A 21,114-nucleotide genomic window follows, 5' to 3' on the forward strand; every position below is an offset into this window, starting at 1 on the left:
CCGTGCTATGTGGTAACATTACAGTAATTAAACCGTGTCAATATAGCTGCAGTTGGCTCTTCTGTAAAGTGGCTCAAGAATGGAACCTGAGGCCTTCATTTATTTTCTAAAGTGAGGTACACACCACTGTGGTAATAACACATTTGCACTGTAGTAGTTTGCGAATCCGTTTTCTGGTGTGCTTGTTACAAGTGACATATTATCGGGGACACATTTATTTTCACTGGAATGGCAAATGCAGGTCGTTTCACTTTCAGCAAATGCACATTGTAGGTGTGGTAGAAATAGAGAAGTCCATTACTGCATAGGGTAGTGTTTATTTTCGTGTTCAATTGAACAGCATGCCACTCTTTGCCATCTAGCTGCCCTGAAAGACTGTTGTTGCTTCCTCCTGAATAGTGCTGCTCTTCTTTACTGTTGTGCATTTTTCTTGTACGTATTAATTCCCCTGTGTTTTTGAGAGCGTTAATCAGATCATGAATTTCTGTAACTTTGCCAGTATAATTAAATGCTTCAATCCGTGTCCTGCGTTAGAGATAACATTAATATTTTGTAATAAAGGTTAAATCAGTGCACCTTAGCACTCCCTGATAAGTTGGTCTAAAATTGGCAGCAGACCTGTTTGTGCCCATCACAGCCTTGATATTGACGTTTGGTAATAATGGGAATGTTGGATGCCTTGCTGTTCAATGAGGTGAGGCCTAACGAACTTCGATTATAGTAAGTCCAGGGCATTATTTGGGTATGGTAATCATATTGTTTAGATTTTCACCCGTGATTGCACCGTCAAGGCACAAACTAGACTTGTTGCGTTCTAATTCTCAGGTATATGGCCACTGAATATTCTGTTTATTTATATATTTCAAAGTTTTATATAGCGCGAACAAAATCTTTGCAGATATCGGAGCGCTTTACAGAAACAAGGGGTAGGGGCAAACAAGAGGGTGTTTAAACAAACTATTAGGTACAATATAGTAGTCGGTAGTACGTGAGTAACAACATAGGATAGCAGTCAGATAAAAACTTAAAACAGACAATCAGGTAACCAGTAATACAAAAAGGAGCAAAGTCTTTGATCCAACAAAAATAGAGTTCAAGTGAATATAGCCATAAGGATGGCCTTTACCTCTTTCTTAAAAAATGCAGTGGAGGAGAGAAGTCTGGTTTCAGGAGGGAGTGCATTCCAGATCCTGGGTGCCATCCCTGAGAAGGAGCATTTGTATGTTTTTTCCTTCCGGAATCTTCGAGGTTTCAGGAGGAGATTTTTTGTGCTTCTATTGGATCTCGAGCCTCCTGAGGCTTTTGAGTGAGGTAGTTTGGTGACTTGTGGTGTATGGCCAAGTGTGTCATACAGGCAATTTTCAATTGTATTCTGGCTTCAAAAGGCAGCCAGTTCAGGGATTTTAAGTCAGGGGATATATGCGAATGTTTTCTGGATCCAGTGATAAGTCTCGCTGCATCGTTCAAGGAGGCTCTTAGGGGTGCGGTTGTTGATAGGGGAAGTCCGCTGAGAGCCACAATTCCGTAGTCTATGCGAGGGATGACTAGGGCTTGTACAGCAGTTTGGAAGTCCTTATCTGGGAAGAAGAGCTTAAGTTTCCTCAAAGTGTTGGTTTGGAAATTAGCTCCTTTAGTAGCTTTGCTAATGTGTTGCTGCATGTTGAGATTGGCGTCAAGTGTTGTGTAACTCAATTATTTTTGTTTTTTGCCACAGGCTTTTGTGCAACCATTAAGAAGTGCTAGTCCGGCCTGATAAGGCGTCTTTACCGCGGACATGTTCCTTTATAACCTAACATTGCAGAGAGCCACGGGCATTAGCTATGCAATCCATGGGAACTTTTCAGGTAAGTGCTCATGTTGTCACTAGAAGTGCTGTAGTTTTGGGATTTCTAAATGCTTTCAAACTTGCATCATGATTTCTTCTAAAGCACTGTTTGTGAATGTTCTATTTTGTTGTCAATATTGAAGAATCCCCTTGTTTGCTAAATGTATGAAAACTTTGTTTTCACCATGGAGTTAGAACATAACATGTAATTCACCATCTAACATTTCAGTGCCCTTCGGTGTAGATGGATATAAAGTTGAAATTGCACCTAGATGTCATGGTGAAGAAGGCCGTTGAGAAGTCAGAAAAGTGGGCTCCCATCTCATAAACAATGAAATTAATGTTTGAAAGCATAGTTCACTTAATGGTTTTATTGTAGTAACAAACATCTTGCTCTGCATTGATCCCCTCCCTTCATTTCACAATTCCTTTCAAATATACAGCTGCCTGGAATACAATAGATTCAAAATCTGTGGCTGAGGTGCAGGTCTAATATTTTTAACAGCATCCAACCAAAATTGTTTGGAGCACTCATACCACCGCCCTTTAAATTTAACACACCCTCCAAATTCTCCACAAAGAGTTGCATATGTTATGGGTTCTGGCATGTATGTAAAATTGAGCACTTTTTTGTGGAGGTATGTTGTAGGCATCTCTACAGGAGTGTTTGGCCATCATTGAAGAAAAGCATTTTCGTATTGGATATCGCAATAGAAGAAACTCTTACTCTGTCTGCTTTCATCATAGGAACCAAATTGCAAGAAATTGTTGTGTCCCGAGGAAAGATACTGGAACTCCTGCGTCCCGATGCCAACACAGGGAAGGTGCACACTCTGCTGACAGTTGAGGTGTTTGGGATCATCCGCTCCCTCATGGCCTTCCGTCTCACGGGTGGAACCAAGGACTACATTGTGGTAGGGAGTGACTCTGGCCGTATTGTCATTCTTGAGTACCAGCCTTCCAAAAACATCTTTGAGAAGATCCACCAGGAGACGTTTGGCAAGAGTGGATGCCGCAGGATTGTTCCTGGCCAATTCTTAGCAGTTGACCCAAAGGGCAGAGCAGTAATGATCAGTAAGTTGTTTGTACTTTTGTCAGTATTCCTTGTTTGTTTTCATTTGTAGTAACGTCTTTGCACCAAGATGCTGCACAGACTGTTGTGGGGTGTTTTCTAGGGGTTATTGGGCAAAATCCTGATTGGGTTACGTGCTAACCACTGTTTTTCCAGGGCTGCCAATACTGTTGCACTCTTGTTGGATAATCTGGTTAGTCCCTTTCATAGTTGTCTGCCCAGCTTGGTGAAGTTGAACTGTTCTAGTTTTCTCTGGGCGTTTTGAGTATCTGAAAAATCCGGAGAGGGAGAGGGAGAGGGAGGGAGAGAGAGACACACAAAGAAAAAAGAAAAAAAACACACACAGGACCTCTAAGGTAGGCACAATATGTGCTGCATCCCTTAGTGGGAAAATTAGTAGTAAGGGGAGGTGTGTCCCCACTCTGTAAGGACCAACCCTTAGGGAAATCCTCCATCTTGAATGGAAGAATTCGACCCAGTCAAGGGAGGGGACAATCAAAGGGTGTAATCATCCTAAAAGCAAGTAGCCCATTGGCTACCATCTGCCAATACATGTAACGCCCCTAAGTTCAGTATTTGAGGGCACCCCTGAACCTTGATTGTCAGATTCCTGTGACCCAAGAAGAAAAGGATGAAGAAGACACTGTTGAGCCAAACCTGGAAGACTTCTACTGTTTTGGCCCCAGCCTTTCCGCCCCGTCTCGTGCTCAAAGCCCCTGTGAAGAAGACGGCCCCTGGCCTGTGCCCAGCGATTTCCAAGAACCCCTGGAAGACTGCCACTCTTCAGCCAAGACCAGATCTCCAGAGGACAGCAGCCCTGTCCAAAAGAAACAACACCAAGGATTCTGGGTCCAGCGGATCGGCGACCCCTGCCCACTCTGCACCTGACTCCCAATGCCCGGGTTTGAGTGGCCTACCTGTCCTAGGCCTTTTCCCAATTGATCCTGACCTAGTCACCATCGGTGGATGATCTCCCCTGGACCCCACGAAGTTGCCTGCAGCCTGTACACGAAGGGTCCGCCTGCCATCTCCAACGAAGTAGATTAGACACCAAAAGGTACCCCTGCATTCTCAGCCCTCCGGCCTTTGGAAGCTCAACCAACGGTGCCTCAACCTCCCCTATCCCTTTCAACTTACCTGCCCAGCCGGTGATCGCCTTCAACTTGCCTCCTGGTCCGAACCTGCAGTCTCTTTGTGTGACCAAGAACTTCCATTTAATTTGTAGGGCGCCAGAGGCTGATTTTGCACCCTGCACCAGGCCGTTGCTGGTGGTGTTGCCTTGTGCCCCCCTTCTCTGATCTTATCCCCAGTGCCTGTGCCCTGAAACGGCAGGCATTCGCCTGCAAACCGTGTCTCATCGAGGTCCCATTAGTCTCCATCAATTTACATTAAGCCCATTGACCTCTGCACCCGGCCGCCCCAGTGCAGCTGATGGTGCAGTACCTACCTTTAAACTGAACCTTGCCCAGTGTTGATCTAAACCCCCGAAGACTGGGATTGTAAGTTACGTACTTACCTGCTAATGCTTGACACTGTTTTCCTCCCATAGGATTGCACTGCATTCTATCTATTGTATACAACTGTATCTTTTACATTGCTGAGTGCTACTATTTCTGATTGACAAATACAAAAGTAATTCTAAGAGTGTAAAGCATTTCTTCTGCCTGTAAAAACAAATTCCTACTATATTTTTTAAAGTATTGCTGCATTGAAAACTATTACTTGCCTGCAACAGTGTATTTCTTGGTTCCAGAAATAAAATAACCAAACAATAACGTTTTATAGAAAAAAATTGGTCTGGATTCAGTGTTGGAGTTTTACTATTATTTTGTGCCTGGGTGTGTACAGTAAATGCTTAACACAGCCCTCTTTTATAAGCCTAACTACTCGACCACTCAACCACAAATTGAGCTTTTAGCATTATCTACTTAAGCTTTCGTAAGCCTCTGGGGATTCACTGGACTTTGTGCACACTATACCTTCCTTTGGTATAGTATATACAGAGCCATCTTCCTGCACATCCACAGAAAGTCAAAAATGTTGGCTGTGGGCTGAGAACCAACAACAAATGTATTTAAAGCACTTATGCATTCAGCACCAGTAATAAATTATCTAAGTTGCTAAGCCTATTGTAGGAAACGCATCTCTTGCAGTGGTTTGCCTCTAATTTTTCAGCTGGTATTTGACTCAAGAAGACCTGTCAGAGGGCATTTGCTGGGTAGCCTTGCAGTGGTTGTCTGACATTGTTCGCTCTTTAATGTCATTGTGAAATGACTGTGAAAGTACACCACTGGCATAAAGGTAAGACAACTTGTGGGAAGTGGCGTGGCTTTACACCATACGTTGTTGTAAGTTTGGCAATAGTTCTTCCAGTGCAACCTTGGATATCTATAAAAATTGCCGCCATCCCGTGTCATAGTAAACCATTTTTACACATAGAAAAGCTTACTTTTAACCTTAACCAAGACACCCTTAAATAGTACTTTGGAACCCACAAGACCCGGATGCGTAATGGGTGAAAGTGGAACGTACTAAATCTGGTTGACCTGTCCACGGAGTTGTTTCACTATTAATGGTAGCTTTCTACTGTTGCAAACACCCGCTTGAGAATAAGTCACTTTTTCTCCTAGGTTGGCTTGGGAAGCTGGTACAGAGAACATTTTCTGAAATCTAATACAATGGTAAATGTAAGTTTTTGGTAGATACACTTCAGTGATGATTTTTTTTTTTTTTTAATTAAGTTTTACCTGAAGCCTGAACAGTGACTAAAGCATTATTTGCAAGGCTCTCTCTTTTCCAGTGACTGTAATGTCACCAGATGTGCTGGTAAGTTGTGACGTAGCTCTCCTGGAAGAAAATTGTCCCTTAGCTGGCCAGAGATCATCACAAAGAAGGCAGGGTAAAGATACTTGCCTGTCTGGTGCCTTGGAATTTGAAGGAAGGGAAGTGTGTGTCGACAGTCTTTGAGGGTGCCTATCGGATTTGCAGCAACGTGGAAACTGGCAAGTGTGATTAACCCTTGCTGTAGAGTGTTGAGCGTGCCTCCTTCTGCTCTCTGTGCTTTGGTATTTGATAAGCGATCTCTCTACGTTGTTGAACTTTAAGAATGACCACGAGAAAGAGCTTTACCCGCCTGAGACGTGTGTGAGCAATGAGAAGGTCAGCCTGAAATGTAACTGACCCTGACATCATACCTGTGTGATGTAGGACAGTTTGCAGGCAGCTTATTTCGTTTTGGTACAAGAGTGGGCACTGGTAGTTGCTTTTTGTAATGCACATAGACCCATAGAGCTTCTTTGACAGTCCATAAAAATCGCATGTCCTGGTTTATTTACCCTTTTTTGTCTTTTGGTCCTGTTTTAATAATGACATTATTTTTGCTAAATTTGTTTGAGAATTTTACTTTTGTTCTTTAATGGTGGTTTGGTGCAGCTTATACATACTTGAAACCTGTGGCTTGGTGATTTTGCTGGGGACGGGCTTCAGCCCAGGTTTTCTCTCTGACTCTGTATTCTACCTGATTCAAGATTACTATTTTGGTGGGAACCCTCCCCTTAGTACTAATTCAGTCACTTACGCCAATGTTGTCCTGAAAGAGTGTTCGATTATTTTCAGAGGTCATGAGTCGTCGGTTCTCAAAATGATGGTTGTAAACACACTAGTCAGTGGGATAGAAGTGTTATACTGCGATGTTAACCACATCATGCTTTCTGTGATATGTCTGGCCTTCTTAAAAATTCCCCTGATTCAAAAAAACAACACCTACATATATCCCCGAAGAATAGTCTTACGGTCTTCTTAAACAGACCTACAAGGGGTCCTGGTAGCCAGTATCCAGTCTGGAACACAGTTGTCGATGAGACCAAGTAAATGTCCAGATGGTGTTGCAGCTTTCGCAATGTGATCACACAAAGTAGTGAATCCACACCGACTAAGAGGTGCCTGAAGCTGCATACCCGTGTAAGATGTGTCTCACCCTACAGATTCCTGGATATGATGGCTTACCCTCTTCCCCCTCTAAAGGAAAACCTGGGGTTCGCAGTTTACTGCATAGATGTCGCCATCCCTTTATTTGTCCAGTGCAAGTTTGTACTGCCGCGATTAAACTTTAATTCCCCATCTTGTTTCCTGTGTTGCCGGCTATGTAAAGTACGAGCTGGAATAACCCAAAAAAAATATGATGCTTGGGGCACATCAGCCTGATTGAGGTAGAGCTTAACGTCTTGAACCTAGTAAAACTTAAGTTTCACCTGTAGCTTGATTTAGGTAGATCGCCGCTTCTTCCCTTGAGCCATTAAATTGCACATCACATGGACTTCATTCACCTCTGTTTTAGACTGACAGCTGTCTGGTTTAGAACATATCCTGGTGAACGTCCACGCAGGGCAATGCCTAGAGTCATGGAAACCTTTGTTGCTGTGATCGGCGTGTGAGAAGCGGTTCGTAAGTACTCCTATGTGAAGTGAGAAGCTGTGTACGGACGTGTAAGATCTGTGCATGCTCCAGTTCCCTTACATCTACTTGTGGAATCCCTTGAGGAACCAAGACTGAATATGAACTGCATTGTTTCTGCAGCCCAGATGGCTTGGAGAGCAAGGCAAAGACCACTGACCACTCCTTACCATCTTTGCTTGTTCATTACAGATAAGGTAGTACCTTTTATGATCTTTCTTACACCTTTAGAATGCCCCGATCTGCCCCATCCTAGTCCAATGGGATCTGAAGGCTTGCACCTTCTCACCACCATCAGATGCCAAGGTCCCATTGAATAGAGCTCACAGCTCCGATTCCGCAACAAATTCTGCCTTCTAGCCTTTGAGCCGTAAAGATATTGCACCTTTAAGTCCTGGTTAGTTCCTAATCTGTGGTTATGGTTGAACAATGGAGTGTATGTGTGTATATGATTACTGTTTCATCTTTAAGACGCACTCCAAACATGCCACATAGATCATGTTTAATGAAATGTTGGTTTCTGTAAACTGCCTCACCAAAAATCAGCGAAGCACCTACAAAAATGTTGGAGACCAAGGCTAGACTGATTCAAACTGGTAGACCGTGCAATGCAAAGCAGTACTGATTCTTGCTCAAAGCTTTTATTCAAATACCTGGAATATAAGGGTCACCTCTTTGCCTCTCATCGCTGCTTCGGCACACAAACCATTTCAGTAACAGAGACATTAAGTTTTGAAGACCTCTTTAGCTATCTCTCCTTGCTCCCCATGTTTTTTTCGGGCAGCACCTATTCTCATACATCAACTTTTCCATTGCCATTCACCAGTCCACCCTCCTTGACTAAGTGTGGGTATCTAGCAGTTATCAGTCTCCGTCATTTCGAGACATCATTGTACATAGGGTCGATGTACCCTATTTTATTTTGGATCGATCTCTCCCTTAATACGAAGCAGAGCCTATTGTGAGGTCGGGATTGTTGAGTACCAAGTAGTGCAAGCAGTTTCTTGTGAATCAATACAAAATGGTTTGATTTGATCACTTTCTCATATATAAAGTGCAAATGCATACAACATAATGTGTAAGAAGCTTGGTCATTAAATCATTTTAAATAGTTTGGCTCTACCTAAGAGTGACACCAGTAGTGTTACAGTGGGTATTGACCTCCTTAAACTGTTGGAACAGCAGCCCCAGATTAGTTTTGCTGTATTTTCCACCGCCAACCCACCACGCAAGCTCTGGGTGACATCCATTCCCTTGTTTGGTATTGTGTGCATGTGGCCCGGGCCATTGTTTGACTGAGCAGAGGGATGGCTAGCCACTGTTAGTGGTGTACCCGGAGTATTTTCGAAATTGCTCAAATATCGCTATTATCTTTGGAATTGTGCATTCTGTAGTCATCTGCTTAAATTGAGCGTGGAAATGGGAGCAGTCCTGTCTGTTCCCCTACCCAAGGTAATCCTTCCTGACCGTTTCCAGTTCACTGTGGCTATCGCATGTAGTATATGTATGAATATTCTACATAATCAAATTACCAGACTGCATACAGGCCTTTTAAGATCCATGCATGCTATATTCAGTTCTAGACTTGTTGAAGATTTAGACAGGCGGTCCTGTCAGTAGCTGAAGTTCCGGGTTACCGTTCTTCTTTTTTTCGTAACCCCATATAGAATGATTCATATTGAAATATGTTAGCATCCTCTCAGCTGCTGTTAAAAAGTTGTTGTAGCTGAAGACCAAAACTGGTGTCTGGGCTTTAAGAGCTGTGTCGGGAACAGATTGGGGCCAGGTACTTTCCTGACTAAATCTAAATTACCACCTTTGAAATTTGGTTATGGTTTATTGGTTCTTTTGGATGAGTTTTGTTGATGTCTGATACTTGCGACATGTCTAATCTATTACAATACCAATTGAACATGCATCACATTTTTATGTGCCTCAAGTGTGTAGATTCCAAAGTCAGTAGTTCCTTCGTTCTCTTCAAAATAATCTATAGTGCCTCGTAGGTGTTTCACCGTCGGCTCCCAAGCATCCACTTTCCACAAATCACCCCTGCCTCAACTCCACTGCCCATCATTAGTTGTTCGACTGTATGGTCTGAGATACCCTGTGCTGAACATTTTACCTGTTCAGTGGTGGGTGTATGTTTATTAGTAGTAAAAAGTGTCTTGGCTCGAGAGTGCACCTGTTGGGGAGGAGTATGGTCTCTCTGAACCATGACATGTCTTTATATATAAGCTAGCAATTAGCTCTGATAGTAACTTTATGAATATTACATTATGCACTACATTTGCGTATTTTGCACAAATTTGTTAAGTTTGCACATTGAAAATGAGTCCTTGAAGCGTGTGGTTATCTTGCGACTGACAGGTACCACGGCTCTGGCATAATCACAGTATTTTGTACTAGTTATATTTTACAATTCAAACTCATATATGTCTTTCCTGTCTTTCATACAAAGTTATTAGTATGCTAGTTATGAAAAGGATATTTAAAGTATAGAGTTTTCTTTAAAAACGGTGGTAAATGCATTCCAAGTGTTTTCTCTGTCTATTTTTGAACCATGTGACACTGGGGGAGTGTGCATTTAAAAGTCCAATCTCGCGTTGGCTAAATTATATGTGATCAAGGCCAGCTTGGCTGGCCGAAACGCGTAATGGCAGGTTGTGGGAGCACAGCAAGCTGAAAAGAATAAAAAAGAACTAAATCACAGCAACTGGAGTTCGTGCGTCTCTCTATCGCCGTTTGGGGAGTCTTTGGATTTCGTGATATATATACATTTTCCTCGTCCTAGATAGACACAATTAATTCTAGTGTTTGGTCTATCACAGCAGCAGAAGGCTGTCTGGGATTGCACCAGCGATTCCTAGATGTTGTCATAACTCCTTTCTAGACTCTTGGGGCAGGGGAGTCTTAATGGAAAGTAGGCATATGATAGTTATACTGAGCATCCCTGAGTTTACCTGAAAAATCCCTATGCGTTACATTGAACTACAGGGCCAATTGTATCAGGATTCTAAGCCTTGTGCAAGGGCTGTATCTTGTACTAGGAGGTGCTGACACCTTGTGTTCTAGTGTTTTGTTTTTAACTGAACTATTTGTCGTTCTTCTTTTTAATATTTTTCAAAATTTAGTTTTTCTTGTATGCCTGGTTTCTTCTAGGTGCCATAGAAAAGCAGAAGCTGGTCTACATTCTAAACAGAGATGCTGCTGCCCGTCTGACCATCTCCTCCCCACTGGAAGCACACAAGGCCAATACCCTGGTTTACCACGTTGTTGGAGTAGATGTGGGCTTTGAGAACCCCATGTTTGCTTGTCTGGAGATGGACTATGAGGTAAGCCTGGGCTAATAATTGTGTAGAGGATTGTAGAAAGCTGTGATTTTAGGATTCTCCATAGGACATACCTAGATGGAACCTATTACTTGGAAACAAAGGTAGTGATCAATCAATCAGTGATTTATAAAAGCGCACTACATACCCGCGAGGGTCTCAAGGTGCTTGGGGGGGGTGGGGGTGGTACCGATCGAACAGCCAGGTCTTGAGTGTCCTCCTGAAGGTCAGCAGGTCTTGGATCTGTCGTAGGCTCAGTGGGAGGGAATTCCATGTCTTGGCGGCGAGGTGGGAGAAGGATCTCCCGCTGGTGGTTGTTTTTCGGATGTGCAGGATGGTGGCGAGTGTGAGGTCGGCGGAGCGTAGCTGGTCGTTGGGGGTGTAGGAGGAAAGTCGTCCGAGGTAGGCTGGGCCGGTCCTTTGGAGTGCCTTTTGTGCGTGGATGAGGAATTTGAAGGATATCCTCTTGTTGACTGGGAGCCAGTGAAGGTTTCTCAGGTGGTGGGTGATGTGACCGTGGCGTGGTACGTCGAGGATCAGTCGTGTCGGGGCGTTTTGGATGCGTTGTAGTCATTTGATGAGCTTGGTCGGGGCTACCGCGTAGAGGGTATTTCTGTAGTCGAGTCTGCTGCTGACGAGGGCCTGGGTGACTGTCTTTCTTGTATCTGTCGGGATCCTTCTGAAGATCTTGCGGAGGGTTTTGAAGCAGGAGGAGTAGACCGCATTGACTTGCTTGGTCATTGAGAGCGTTGAGTCGAGAATGATTCCCAGGTTGCGTGCGTGGTCGGTGTCGGGGCTGCCCCCAGTGCCGTAAGCCACCAGGAGTCGTCCCAGGCTGAAGGTTTGGAGCCGAGGATGAGGACCTCCGTCTTGTCAGAGTTCAGCTTCAGACGGCTGATCTTCATCCAGTCAGCGACGGCCTTCATTCCTTCGTGGAGGTTGGCTTTGGCGGTGATAGGGTCCTTGCTCAGGGAGAGGATCAGTTGAGCGTCGTCGGTGTAGAAGATTATGTTGAGGTCGTGCTGTCGGGCGACGTGTGCGAGCGGGCCTTGTAAATGTTGAACAGTGTCGGGCTGAGATTTGATCCCTGGGGTACGCCGCCGATTATCTCGGAGGCTTTGGATCGGAATAGGGGGAGGCCGACGCTCTGGGTTCTGTCGTAGAGGAAGGAGGTGGTCCATTCCAGAGCCTTGTCTCGAATCCCTGTGGCATTGAGGCGTGTGCGTAGTGTGCAGTGGCAGACGGTGTCTAAGGCAGCGGAGAGGTCCAGGAGGATGAGTGCTGCGTCTCACCGTTGTCCAGCAGGGTCCGGGTGTCATTGGTGGTGGCGATGAGGGCGCGTACAGTGCTGTGATTGCTGCGGAACCCTGACTGGGAAGGGTCCCGGATTCTGTTCTTAGAGGTATCGGGTTAGAAGTCTGTTGACTATCTTCTCGATGACCTTGGCTGGGAGCGGGAGCAGGGAGATGGGCCGGAAGTTCTTGAGATCTCTTGGGTCTGCCTTGGGTTTTTTGAATAGGGCGTTGATCTCGGCGTAGTTCCAGCTTTCTGGGAAGGTCGCGGTCTCAAGGGAGAGGTTGATGAAGTTCCGCAGGTGGGGTGCGATGGAGCTGCTTGCTTTGTTGAAGACGTGGTGCAGGAATGGGACTGACGGAGAACCGGAGTGGATAGTGCTTATGGTCTTGATGGTGTCATCGATGCTAACGCTGGCCCAGGCAAGCAGGGGGTCGTGGTCGATGGTGTGCGGAAAGTATGTTGTGTTGCTGTCTGTTGGGGCTGTCTGGGTGTTGAAGCTGTTGTAGATGTCTATCTTGCGGTGGAAAAAAGTGATCTGAATGTTGTAATCAGGCTCTGCGTAAAGATGGCTCTGTTCATGTATACACCCAATATGGTACAACTGTTTTCAATGTATGCAAAAAAAGGGGGTGGTGAAATGTACACCTGCGTGCTCCATACTTTTCAATTTTAACCGCTTCAACTCTGTAGAGGCGTGCATATTTGCTCCGCGCTCTGCCCAACTGTGCTGCAGTATCCACGAACACGAGGGAACCTACTAGGGTTCCTATCAAACTGCACAGCCATTAGAAGAACTGAAGGAATCAAATAATTACATTTGACAGTTTGTCATCTTGTTTGAAGTTCATGCTTACTCCATTTCTCTGTTTACCATGTTCCTTTTACTCCATGTTTTCTTCAATTTATTTTATTCATTCCACAACCATGGTATGATTTTCTCATAAACGTGAAGAAAGCCAAATTATTCCGCATGTCACATCTTTATTTTAAATGTCCCAATGCATTTCAGGAAGCCATCTTCCCTTAGACAGGGGTATCTACAATAAAAAATTAAAACATTTCCTAGAAACTGCCATCAACAACTGTTTTCAAAACATAAAACCATAGGATGTTGTATATACATTTTAGGTTTGGAACTCTCCCTGTTCTTAAGACTACAGAGAAATGGCACTCATGCAGCGAGACACCAAAAGATTACCCATGCTGCAGAGCCCCGGTAGGAAGTGCATTGCCCATGTAATGGTTGCCTGCCCGGCATATAACATCTTGCGGGCTAAATGGCTAAACTTGATTTGTCAGCAACTGGGCACACAGGACTACCATGTAGTCCTGTGCATTCTTAGTTCTGATCCCAGACCCCTTTTTGCTTGTTGCGTAGCAACATTTCTTGGCCAGGCATGGCTCATTAGGTGGAAAGCCCTTTCGAGAGTGGCACAGCCTCAATTTGAGTGAGGTTGCGATAAATATGTGCTACGACACTAAGTCTGCTGGGCCAAATACAAAACTACTCCCCATGCACAAACACTTTAATGTGTCACTCTTTGCTGCTGTCCCTGGGAAAATCCATAAAATTCTTCAGCAAATTATTGCTTACCCACAATACTATGAAGGTTGACTATTATGAAATGCGTCCTGTTTTATATTCTATATTTTTATCCGATGCATTAACTGTACTAATTTATTTTTTATAGCTTTTATGACATTTTCTGTCGAATAAATCTTATACAAACAAAAATAAAACCATAGAGAATTCTGTCACCTGCTTTTACCTGCTTTGTTTTTGATGGGCTTGGTTCTGGGACTGCAGCTGGGAGCTTCTTAGGTATTGTTACTAACTTGTCTCATAAGGGCCTATGTGGAAAAGTAGTCTAAGACTGCTGCTCCTCACAAGAAATTTGCAAGCACACATTTGGTATGGTGTTTGTGTGTTGTGAAATCGCTTGTCTTGTTGAGGTTTTGGGGGTTGAGTATTCAGTGTCCCTTGTTGGATTCATAGAAAGATGTGTAGTAGTGATGCCAATTAGGGGAACCGAACAGTTGCTTATCTGTTAGCAACAGGAGTAGGGTCTTGTAGCGTGCCTGGGGCAAGCCTAGATGGTAGTATACACGATGAATGGGTGTAGATAGCCCAGCAGAGGCTTTACGCCTGCCTGAGTCAGAGAGGGACTGGAATGGAAGGTTGTGCTTCTCTGAGGAGGTGACCTCTGCTTGGTGAAGGCCCAATCCTGGACTTTGAAGGTCAGACCCCTAGCGAATGGGGTTTATCGACCCTGTAGTTGGAATAGAAAGAATAAATGGGTTAGCAGCATTCCTACTTTTCCGGACATGAGCCACCCCCATAACCCCTGTCATATAACTAATCTAATTTCTAGCTGCCAAAGTTTGCGTTATGATGGTAATCCAGTTAGTCAACCACTGTATAGGTGAGAGGTAGTAAAAAAACAAGGTATCCAAAGAGCTAAGTCAGAGGTGCTCCTTAGCGATATCTATGTCCCTGGGTTGGCTGAACTTCTGTTTAAGATGTGGTTGTATCTCTAGGGTCTATAGTTGTCTAGCGTACTGTATGTGCAGGATAGATACCAACTGCCTTGTGCGGTCCTAATTTCCTTTTCCCCCCTGGAGATCAGCCCCACTTTCCTCTTTCCATGCTACATGATGGTGCTTTACCCTCTTATCACTACACATGCTCCAGTGTTTACCCACAGACGCACAATAATCTGTTTTACCTATTCAGAAAGGGAACTAAATTAATCTAGTCAACTTTTTCATTTAAGGATACAGAGTTCCAAGAAACACGTGGTCTGCAAAATATTTGCATTGCAACAAAAATGGTTCTACTTGCTTAGTTTTCACTCATCCAACCCTTCAAATTTGGACTTTACCTATTTCCATTTTTTAAATCCTACTAGAGCGCTGGTCATGTACTTATTTTTTGTTTTTGGTCATTTAATCTGTGCCATGCTGAAGTTTCCCGTTAAGTGTTCTTGAGCCTTCTGGCTTTGCAGAAGATTATTGGAGTCTTAATGGAACATTGTTCATTTCTTTTTCAGGAGGCAGATAACGATCCAACTGGTGAGGCAGCAGCAAACACCCAGCAAACTCTTACTTTCTACGAGTTGGACCTGGGATTGAACCATGTGGTGCGGAAGTACAGTGAACCCCTGGAAGAGCACGGCAACTTTTTAGTGACGGGTAATTACAGAACTCAGTTTTCTCCCCGTTTCAATCCTATGTCCTCTTGTAACTACTGTCCCTATGTACTGGAGGTCTTTTGTACCCTGGATTTTATGTGAATAGCCACAGCAACAAAGCTCCCTCCCTTAATAGTAGTAATAAATGTAACCTCTCGTTTGTCCTTAAAGCATGTACTCTTATTGAGCAATAAATTATTGCAATGCTTTCTGTGGATGATTGTAATATGTTACATATTTGGTTGTGTGTGTATAGATGTGTTTAGATATACACATGTTTCATGGGCATGCTGAATTTAGAGTCTTAATCTGAACTTTACCCCTATTTCCTTCCCTCAGTTCCTGGTGGTGCGGATGGCCCCAGTGGAGTGCTGATTTGTTCTGAAAACTACATCACCTACAAAAACTTTGGTGACCAGCCTGACATCCGATGTCCCATTCCTAGGAGAAGGGTGAGCACATTACCTGAAAGTCTGTGTCTTTGGTGCTAATTTTGAATTTGCCATGAAATCCAAAATGTACTGTAGCTTAACCCTGAGCCTACCGTAGTTCTCTGCTGATGGGTACTCTTGCATGTGGAAGGTCTTTTCTCTGGGATCTGCAGCTTCGTGTGGTTTGCAGTCCCTGGAGCAAAACTACCACTGAAGTATGTGGTAAAGCACTGGTCTGATGTAATGTGATGGGTTACTATTTTAATGGTGTTCTTCTCTGTGTTAAATCTTGGTCAGTATGATCATACTGGGAGGATGTGGAATTAATGTTCATGAAACAGAGGCTCATTTAGAGACCAGCCGAGGACGGAGGTCAGTCCTTTGACGATATTGGGTCAATATGAGACTGAGATGCACCAAATGTGCCTCCTTTTTCCATTTTGAATGGGCACCCCTGTGTCTTGTGGAGGATTTTTGGTGAGTAGGGTTCAGGCCACACCTCAAGCAATCCAAGGTGATGAATATTCCATGTCTCTTCTCTGATATTTACTGTGGAGATGTTGGTTTATCTGATTGGATGTTGCGATTGATGACCTGGTTAGGTGGGTTCAATTGTATTTTTAAGGATAGTTTTACCAGCTCCATTTACTAATAACTGGTGTGCTTCACATAAAGTTTCAGCCTTTTAGTATAATGCTTATTAAAATGTATAATTTTACTAACTGTAAAATAGGGGATTCGTGTTTAGCAGATTTTTTTAATGCATTTGTCTTTAAGCGCTGTAATGAAAGCATACGTTATAATGCAAAACTCACAAGTGCTCACTTATATTGAGCATAAGATTAGCTTAACTGTTCTTGCTGAGACCGCTCTTGTTTATGAATTTCTTGACCCACACACAGAATGACTTGGACGACCCAGAGAGAGGTATGGTGTTCGTGTGCTCTGCTACCCACAAGACAAAGTCCATGTTCTTCTTCCTGGCCCAGACTGAACAGGGAGACATCTTCAAGATCACACTGGAGACCGATGAGGACATGGTACGTGCCATTGCAAACTGGCTAGATTTGTTTATGGACTGTTGGGGAAGAACCAGGGTTGTTTTTCATCTTTTGTGTCTTAAGTGAAAATTTCTTTTGACAAGGGTGAGGGTGCCTTAATGTGGAGATGTCTTCCTCCCAGCCCAGGTCTTGAAGGCTTGTCTGGTCTGCTGCAGAAATGATGATTAACTCATGTCTCTTCTCTGACCTCCAGTATGTAGAGATTGCAGTGCTTTCTGATTAGCAGCAGATGCAACTTCTAAGACTTTCAAAGAAACATGATGTCCCTGCACCCTAACCCTGATTCAGTTTTTGGTCTTCTAACCCTGGTAAATGTCTTATGGGAAGTCCTATTGTTTTCTTCTCCTTTCAGGTCACTGAGATCCGACTGAAGTACTTTGATACCGTCCCTGTGGCGGCTGCCATGTGTGTGCTGAAAACTGGCTTTCTGTTTGTTGCTTCAGAGTTTGGAAATCAGTAAGTAGCTTTTATTGTTACGTTGCAGTTTAAGTAGCAATGGCAAGGGAATGCACAGGCAAGGGAGGCAGAAAGTGGCAACTAACAAACTTGTCATGTTGGGCATCCGGAGCGAAGACCTGGGTGTCTTTTTGTAGAACGTGGCCTTGTCTGTATACAAGAAGTCCTGGCAAGCATAATTTTCTTTGCATCCCCCAATTATAGCTTTGAAAAAAAGCTTTACGGTAGAGTTTGTAGATGTTGGTTAGAGCCCAAATTCCTGCCCACCCCAGGCACTCTGGTGCTGTAGGCAATAGGAAATGAAGTAAATGCCACATAATTATTTTTTCCAACCAGAAGGTTTTCTGCTTCTATTGGGTTTTAATCAACGCTCAGTTTTCAGGATTCCATATGTTAAGGACGCTGGGCTTTTCAGAAAATGAGAACCAGCGTTTTACTTAAAGATTTGCATGGGTCCATTTGTTATGTGGTTAGTAGAGGTTAGTCACTATTAACCACTATCTCTTAAAGTCTCTCTCCATTTGGATGAAGTGAGGTATTTCTAAGTTGCCATTAATAAATTGTGGTAGAGTGAGGGGCGACCAACAGCCTTCTTACCACAATCATTGAAAGTCTGTGCACTCTAGTAAAAGTGGGTGAAGGGCATAACATTGTGTTGATTGCATGGCAATATGAGAGCATGGATTAGGATTTCTTTGTGTGGTCTGGTGGAGGATTGTGACCTTAAGAGCAGTGCTTTGCTAGAAATGATGAGCATCTCATGTCTCTTCTCTGACACCAAGGCTGGAGATCACTTTACGTTCTGATTCTGGACAACAGCACTCTAGGTCCAATCTGATCTTTCTAAGTGATTAGTACATGTTGCATGGTAGATACAACGGAAGTATACACATATTTTTTTTTTCTTTTCTTTCAGTTACCTGTATCAAATTGCCCACTTGGGAGATGACGATGAGGAACCTGAATTTTCATCAGCTATGCCTCTAGAAGAAGGGGATACTTTCTTTTTCCAGCCTAGGACGCTTAAGAACTTGGTGTTGGTTGATGAGCAGGACAGTTTATCCCCCATTCTCTGCTGCCAGGTATGCATGTGCATGGACATATCATCCGCATACATGCCACTCTGCTGCCGTTGAGTCTGTTAACCCAGGTGGCGGGGCAAGCATTGGTTCTGTCTACTTCGGCTTCTTCTCTTTTTTTTTTTCTTCAGTTTGTTCAGATGTGTTTCTGAGAAGACTGCTTGTGTGCCTGGTCTTGTTCTCTGGTAGTAGTAGCACACCTGATGCTAATGTCCGATGATGGGTGAAGATACTCAAAATGCTGCTGCTCTGCATACGTTTGCTTGATGTTTGTGAAACGTAGTTGACTTAAGCAGCAGAACCTTCATGACAGTGATTCAGTGTGGGTAGAATTTGGTGGTAGTGTGAAATCCTCTCTTCTGAGTTGCGTTTCACTTACATCATTAAAAGATGGATAATAATTGTCAGTAACTTTTCACTAGCCATTCTTTTGACTGTTAAATGGTGGAGTAAATATGCTATAAACTGGTCAAAGTATAACGATATTACTGTGACCAGTTATGGAATCTTCCACACCCATAATGGACATTCTTGCCCCCCCAACTACCACATCATTAGACTCGACAGGTCCGGCAAGACGGGCGGGGGAATCGCATGCATTTTTAGGAGCAACCTTTCCGTTGCTCAAGGCACCTCCCCCTTCCCTCACCTCCTGTGAACTCATCTGCCTCGACATCAACAGTGAGGGCAAACCTGTATGCTCTCTACATGTCTTTTACCACCCGCCCGGGGACAACCTCACCTTCACCCAACATCTCATGGACACGATCTCAGCCAATTCGGGACGACCAAACACACAAATCTACCTTGGTGACTTCAATCTCCACTGAAACGACGACAAAGACGCAGTGGTGAATAGTCTTAAAACCTTCCTTAATGCGCTTGACCTCACCCAAATCTGCAACAGCCCGACACATGACAAAGGCTCTATCCTTGACCTTATCATCGCCAAAGAGGACTCTACCCAACTGAGGTCAATCCAACCCTGCGATTGGTCAGACCACCACATTATCACATTCTACATCAACGAAAAAGTCAAACTTAACCCGGCTCAACCTATCAAATCCAAGATCTAGAAAAGGGACCTCAAGAAACTCATCCCCAACTCCTTGCCTTCACACAGCTGCAGTCTCCTCCTTCCCCCCACCGGCGCATCAGACGTCCAATCTCTGACCGACCTCTACCTCAACTCTATGACTTCAATAATCAACGAAGTCGCCCCCCTGCAGCTGAAGAGTCTCCACCAAGAACTCAAACCCATGGTATGATGGCAGACTCAATGAAGACAGGCGTGTCATGCGAATGGCTGAGCGCACCTGGAGATCCGACCCATCAGCACTGCACCTTAAAACTCTTAAGATGAAGAAGAGAAATGCCTATTTTAGGAAAATCAAGCGCTCAAAATCAGCCTTCTTCAGCCTCCAGCTCGATCAGGCAAAAAATAGATCAAGAAAATTGTTTGAACTTGTCAAAACTCAAACCAAGGAACAACCTCTACATTCAAACATCACCTCAAGCGATATACCAACCTGTGAAGAATTCTCTGCTTTCTTTAAGACAAAGACTGATACTATAAGAAGCCATCTCCTCAATGATGTTTGCCGTTACTCTAACCCCATCGGCATAACTTCCACTGAACCTAAAAACAATGCGACATGGTCATCCTTCGACACCTACTCAGAAGAATCAATTAACAAACTGCTGGGCACCTTGAAACCCTCTAATCACCTCACTGATCCCTTACCTGCGAATGCTGTAAAAGTCTTCACCCCCCTGCTCCTCCCACTCTGGACTAAAATCATTAACTGTTCCCTTCAACAAGTTCTCATCCCTGACTCCCTCAAGGTGGGGCAAGTCACGCCTATACTCAAGAAACCTACAGCTGACCCTGCTGACCTTAACAATTACCGCCCTATCACCAATATCCCCACCCTGGCCAAACTGCTGGAAAAATGCGTTCAACTCCAACTGACTAAACACATCGATCAGTTTGACCTCCTTAACCCACATCAATCAGGTTTCCGAGCAAGACATAGTACGGAAATGGCCATGACACACATAATTGACGACACCCTCCAAATCCTAGACCGCAATGACTCCTGTCTCCTCATCCTACTTGATCACTCCTCAGCATTTGACACCGTCAAACATGAGAACCTACTTGAGCTGCTAAACACCAGAATGGGTCTATCCGGAACTGTCCTCAAATGGTTCACTTCCTTCCTACATCACCGGTCTCAGAAGTTCAAGGTCAACAACGTGCTACCCCCAGCTGTGCCTGTCTGATTAGGCGTCCCTCAAGGATCTTCACTATCCCCCACTTTGTTCAACCTAGTCATGGAACCACTCACCACCTTGCTCCAAGCATCTAATGTACACTTTCATATGTACGCCGATGACACTCAACTCTACCTCAAACTACAATCCCCGGAAGACATCAAACTTCTGAACTCTACGCTCAAAAACACCCAATCATGGTTGGCCGATAATCATCTCAAACGAAATGCTCTGAAAACTGAGTTCCTTCTAATCTCACCTCCGGCGAAAATCTCCACCACTCAAACCTGGCTTAAGCACCTAACTGCATTCAATGTCCAACCCACCATCTTGGACTCCGTGAAATCATTAGGCATCACTCTTGACGCCAACCTCAACATGCAGCAGCATATCAACAAAGCAACTAGGGGAGCTAACTTCCAAATCAACACTCTGAGGAAACTTAAACCCTTCCTCCCAGCTAAGGACTTCCAAACTGCAGTTCAAGCCCTAGTCATTCCACGCATTGACTACGGAATCGTGGCTCTCAGTGGACTCCCCCTATCAACAGCACCCCTAAGAGCCTCCTTGAACGCTGCAGCGAGACTTATCACTGGTTCTAGGAAACACTCGCATATTTCCCCTGACTTAAAAGCCCTGAACTGG

General features: G+C 44.2%; 1 protein-coding gene across 2 annotated transcripts in view; it reads left to right on the forward strand.

The window, feature by feature from the left end:
- Positions 1-21,114, forward strand: part of SF3B3 (splicing factor 3b subunit 3) — a 274,045-nt gene that overhangs the window by 22,990 nt on the left and 229,941 nt on the right. For both annotated transcript variants that reach the window (XM_086945281.1, XM_086945280.1), the window contains exons 2-9: positions 1,715-1,844; positions 2,573-2,899; positions 10,509-10,681; positions 15,025-15,166; positions 15,505-15,617; positions 16,499-16,636; positions 17,010-17,113; positions 18,030-18,195. In XM_086945281.1, coding sequence (XP_086801407.1) covers positions 1,775-1,844; positions 2,573-2,899; positions 10,509-10,681; positions 15,025-15,166; positions 15,505-15,617; positions 16,499-16,636; positions 17,010-17,113; positions 18,030-18,195 — 1,233 coding nt within the window. In that variant the 5' untranslated portion in view covers positions 1,715-1,774. The remainder of the gene's footprint in view (positions 1-1,714; positions 1,845-2,572; positions 2,900-10,508; positions 10,682-15,024; positions 15,167-15,504; positions 15,618-16,498; positions 16,637-17,009; positions 17,114-18,029; positions 18,196-21,114) is intronic.

Source organism: Lissotriton vulgaris, chromosome 12 (genome assembly GCF_964263255.1).
Source record: "Lissotriton vulgaris chromosome 12, aLisVul1.2, whole genome shotgun sequence".
In the NCBI taxonomy this organism is placed as follows: domain Eukaryota; kingdom Metazoa; phylum Chordata; class Amphibia; order Caudata; family Salamandridae; genus Lissotriton; species Lissotriton vulgaris.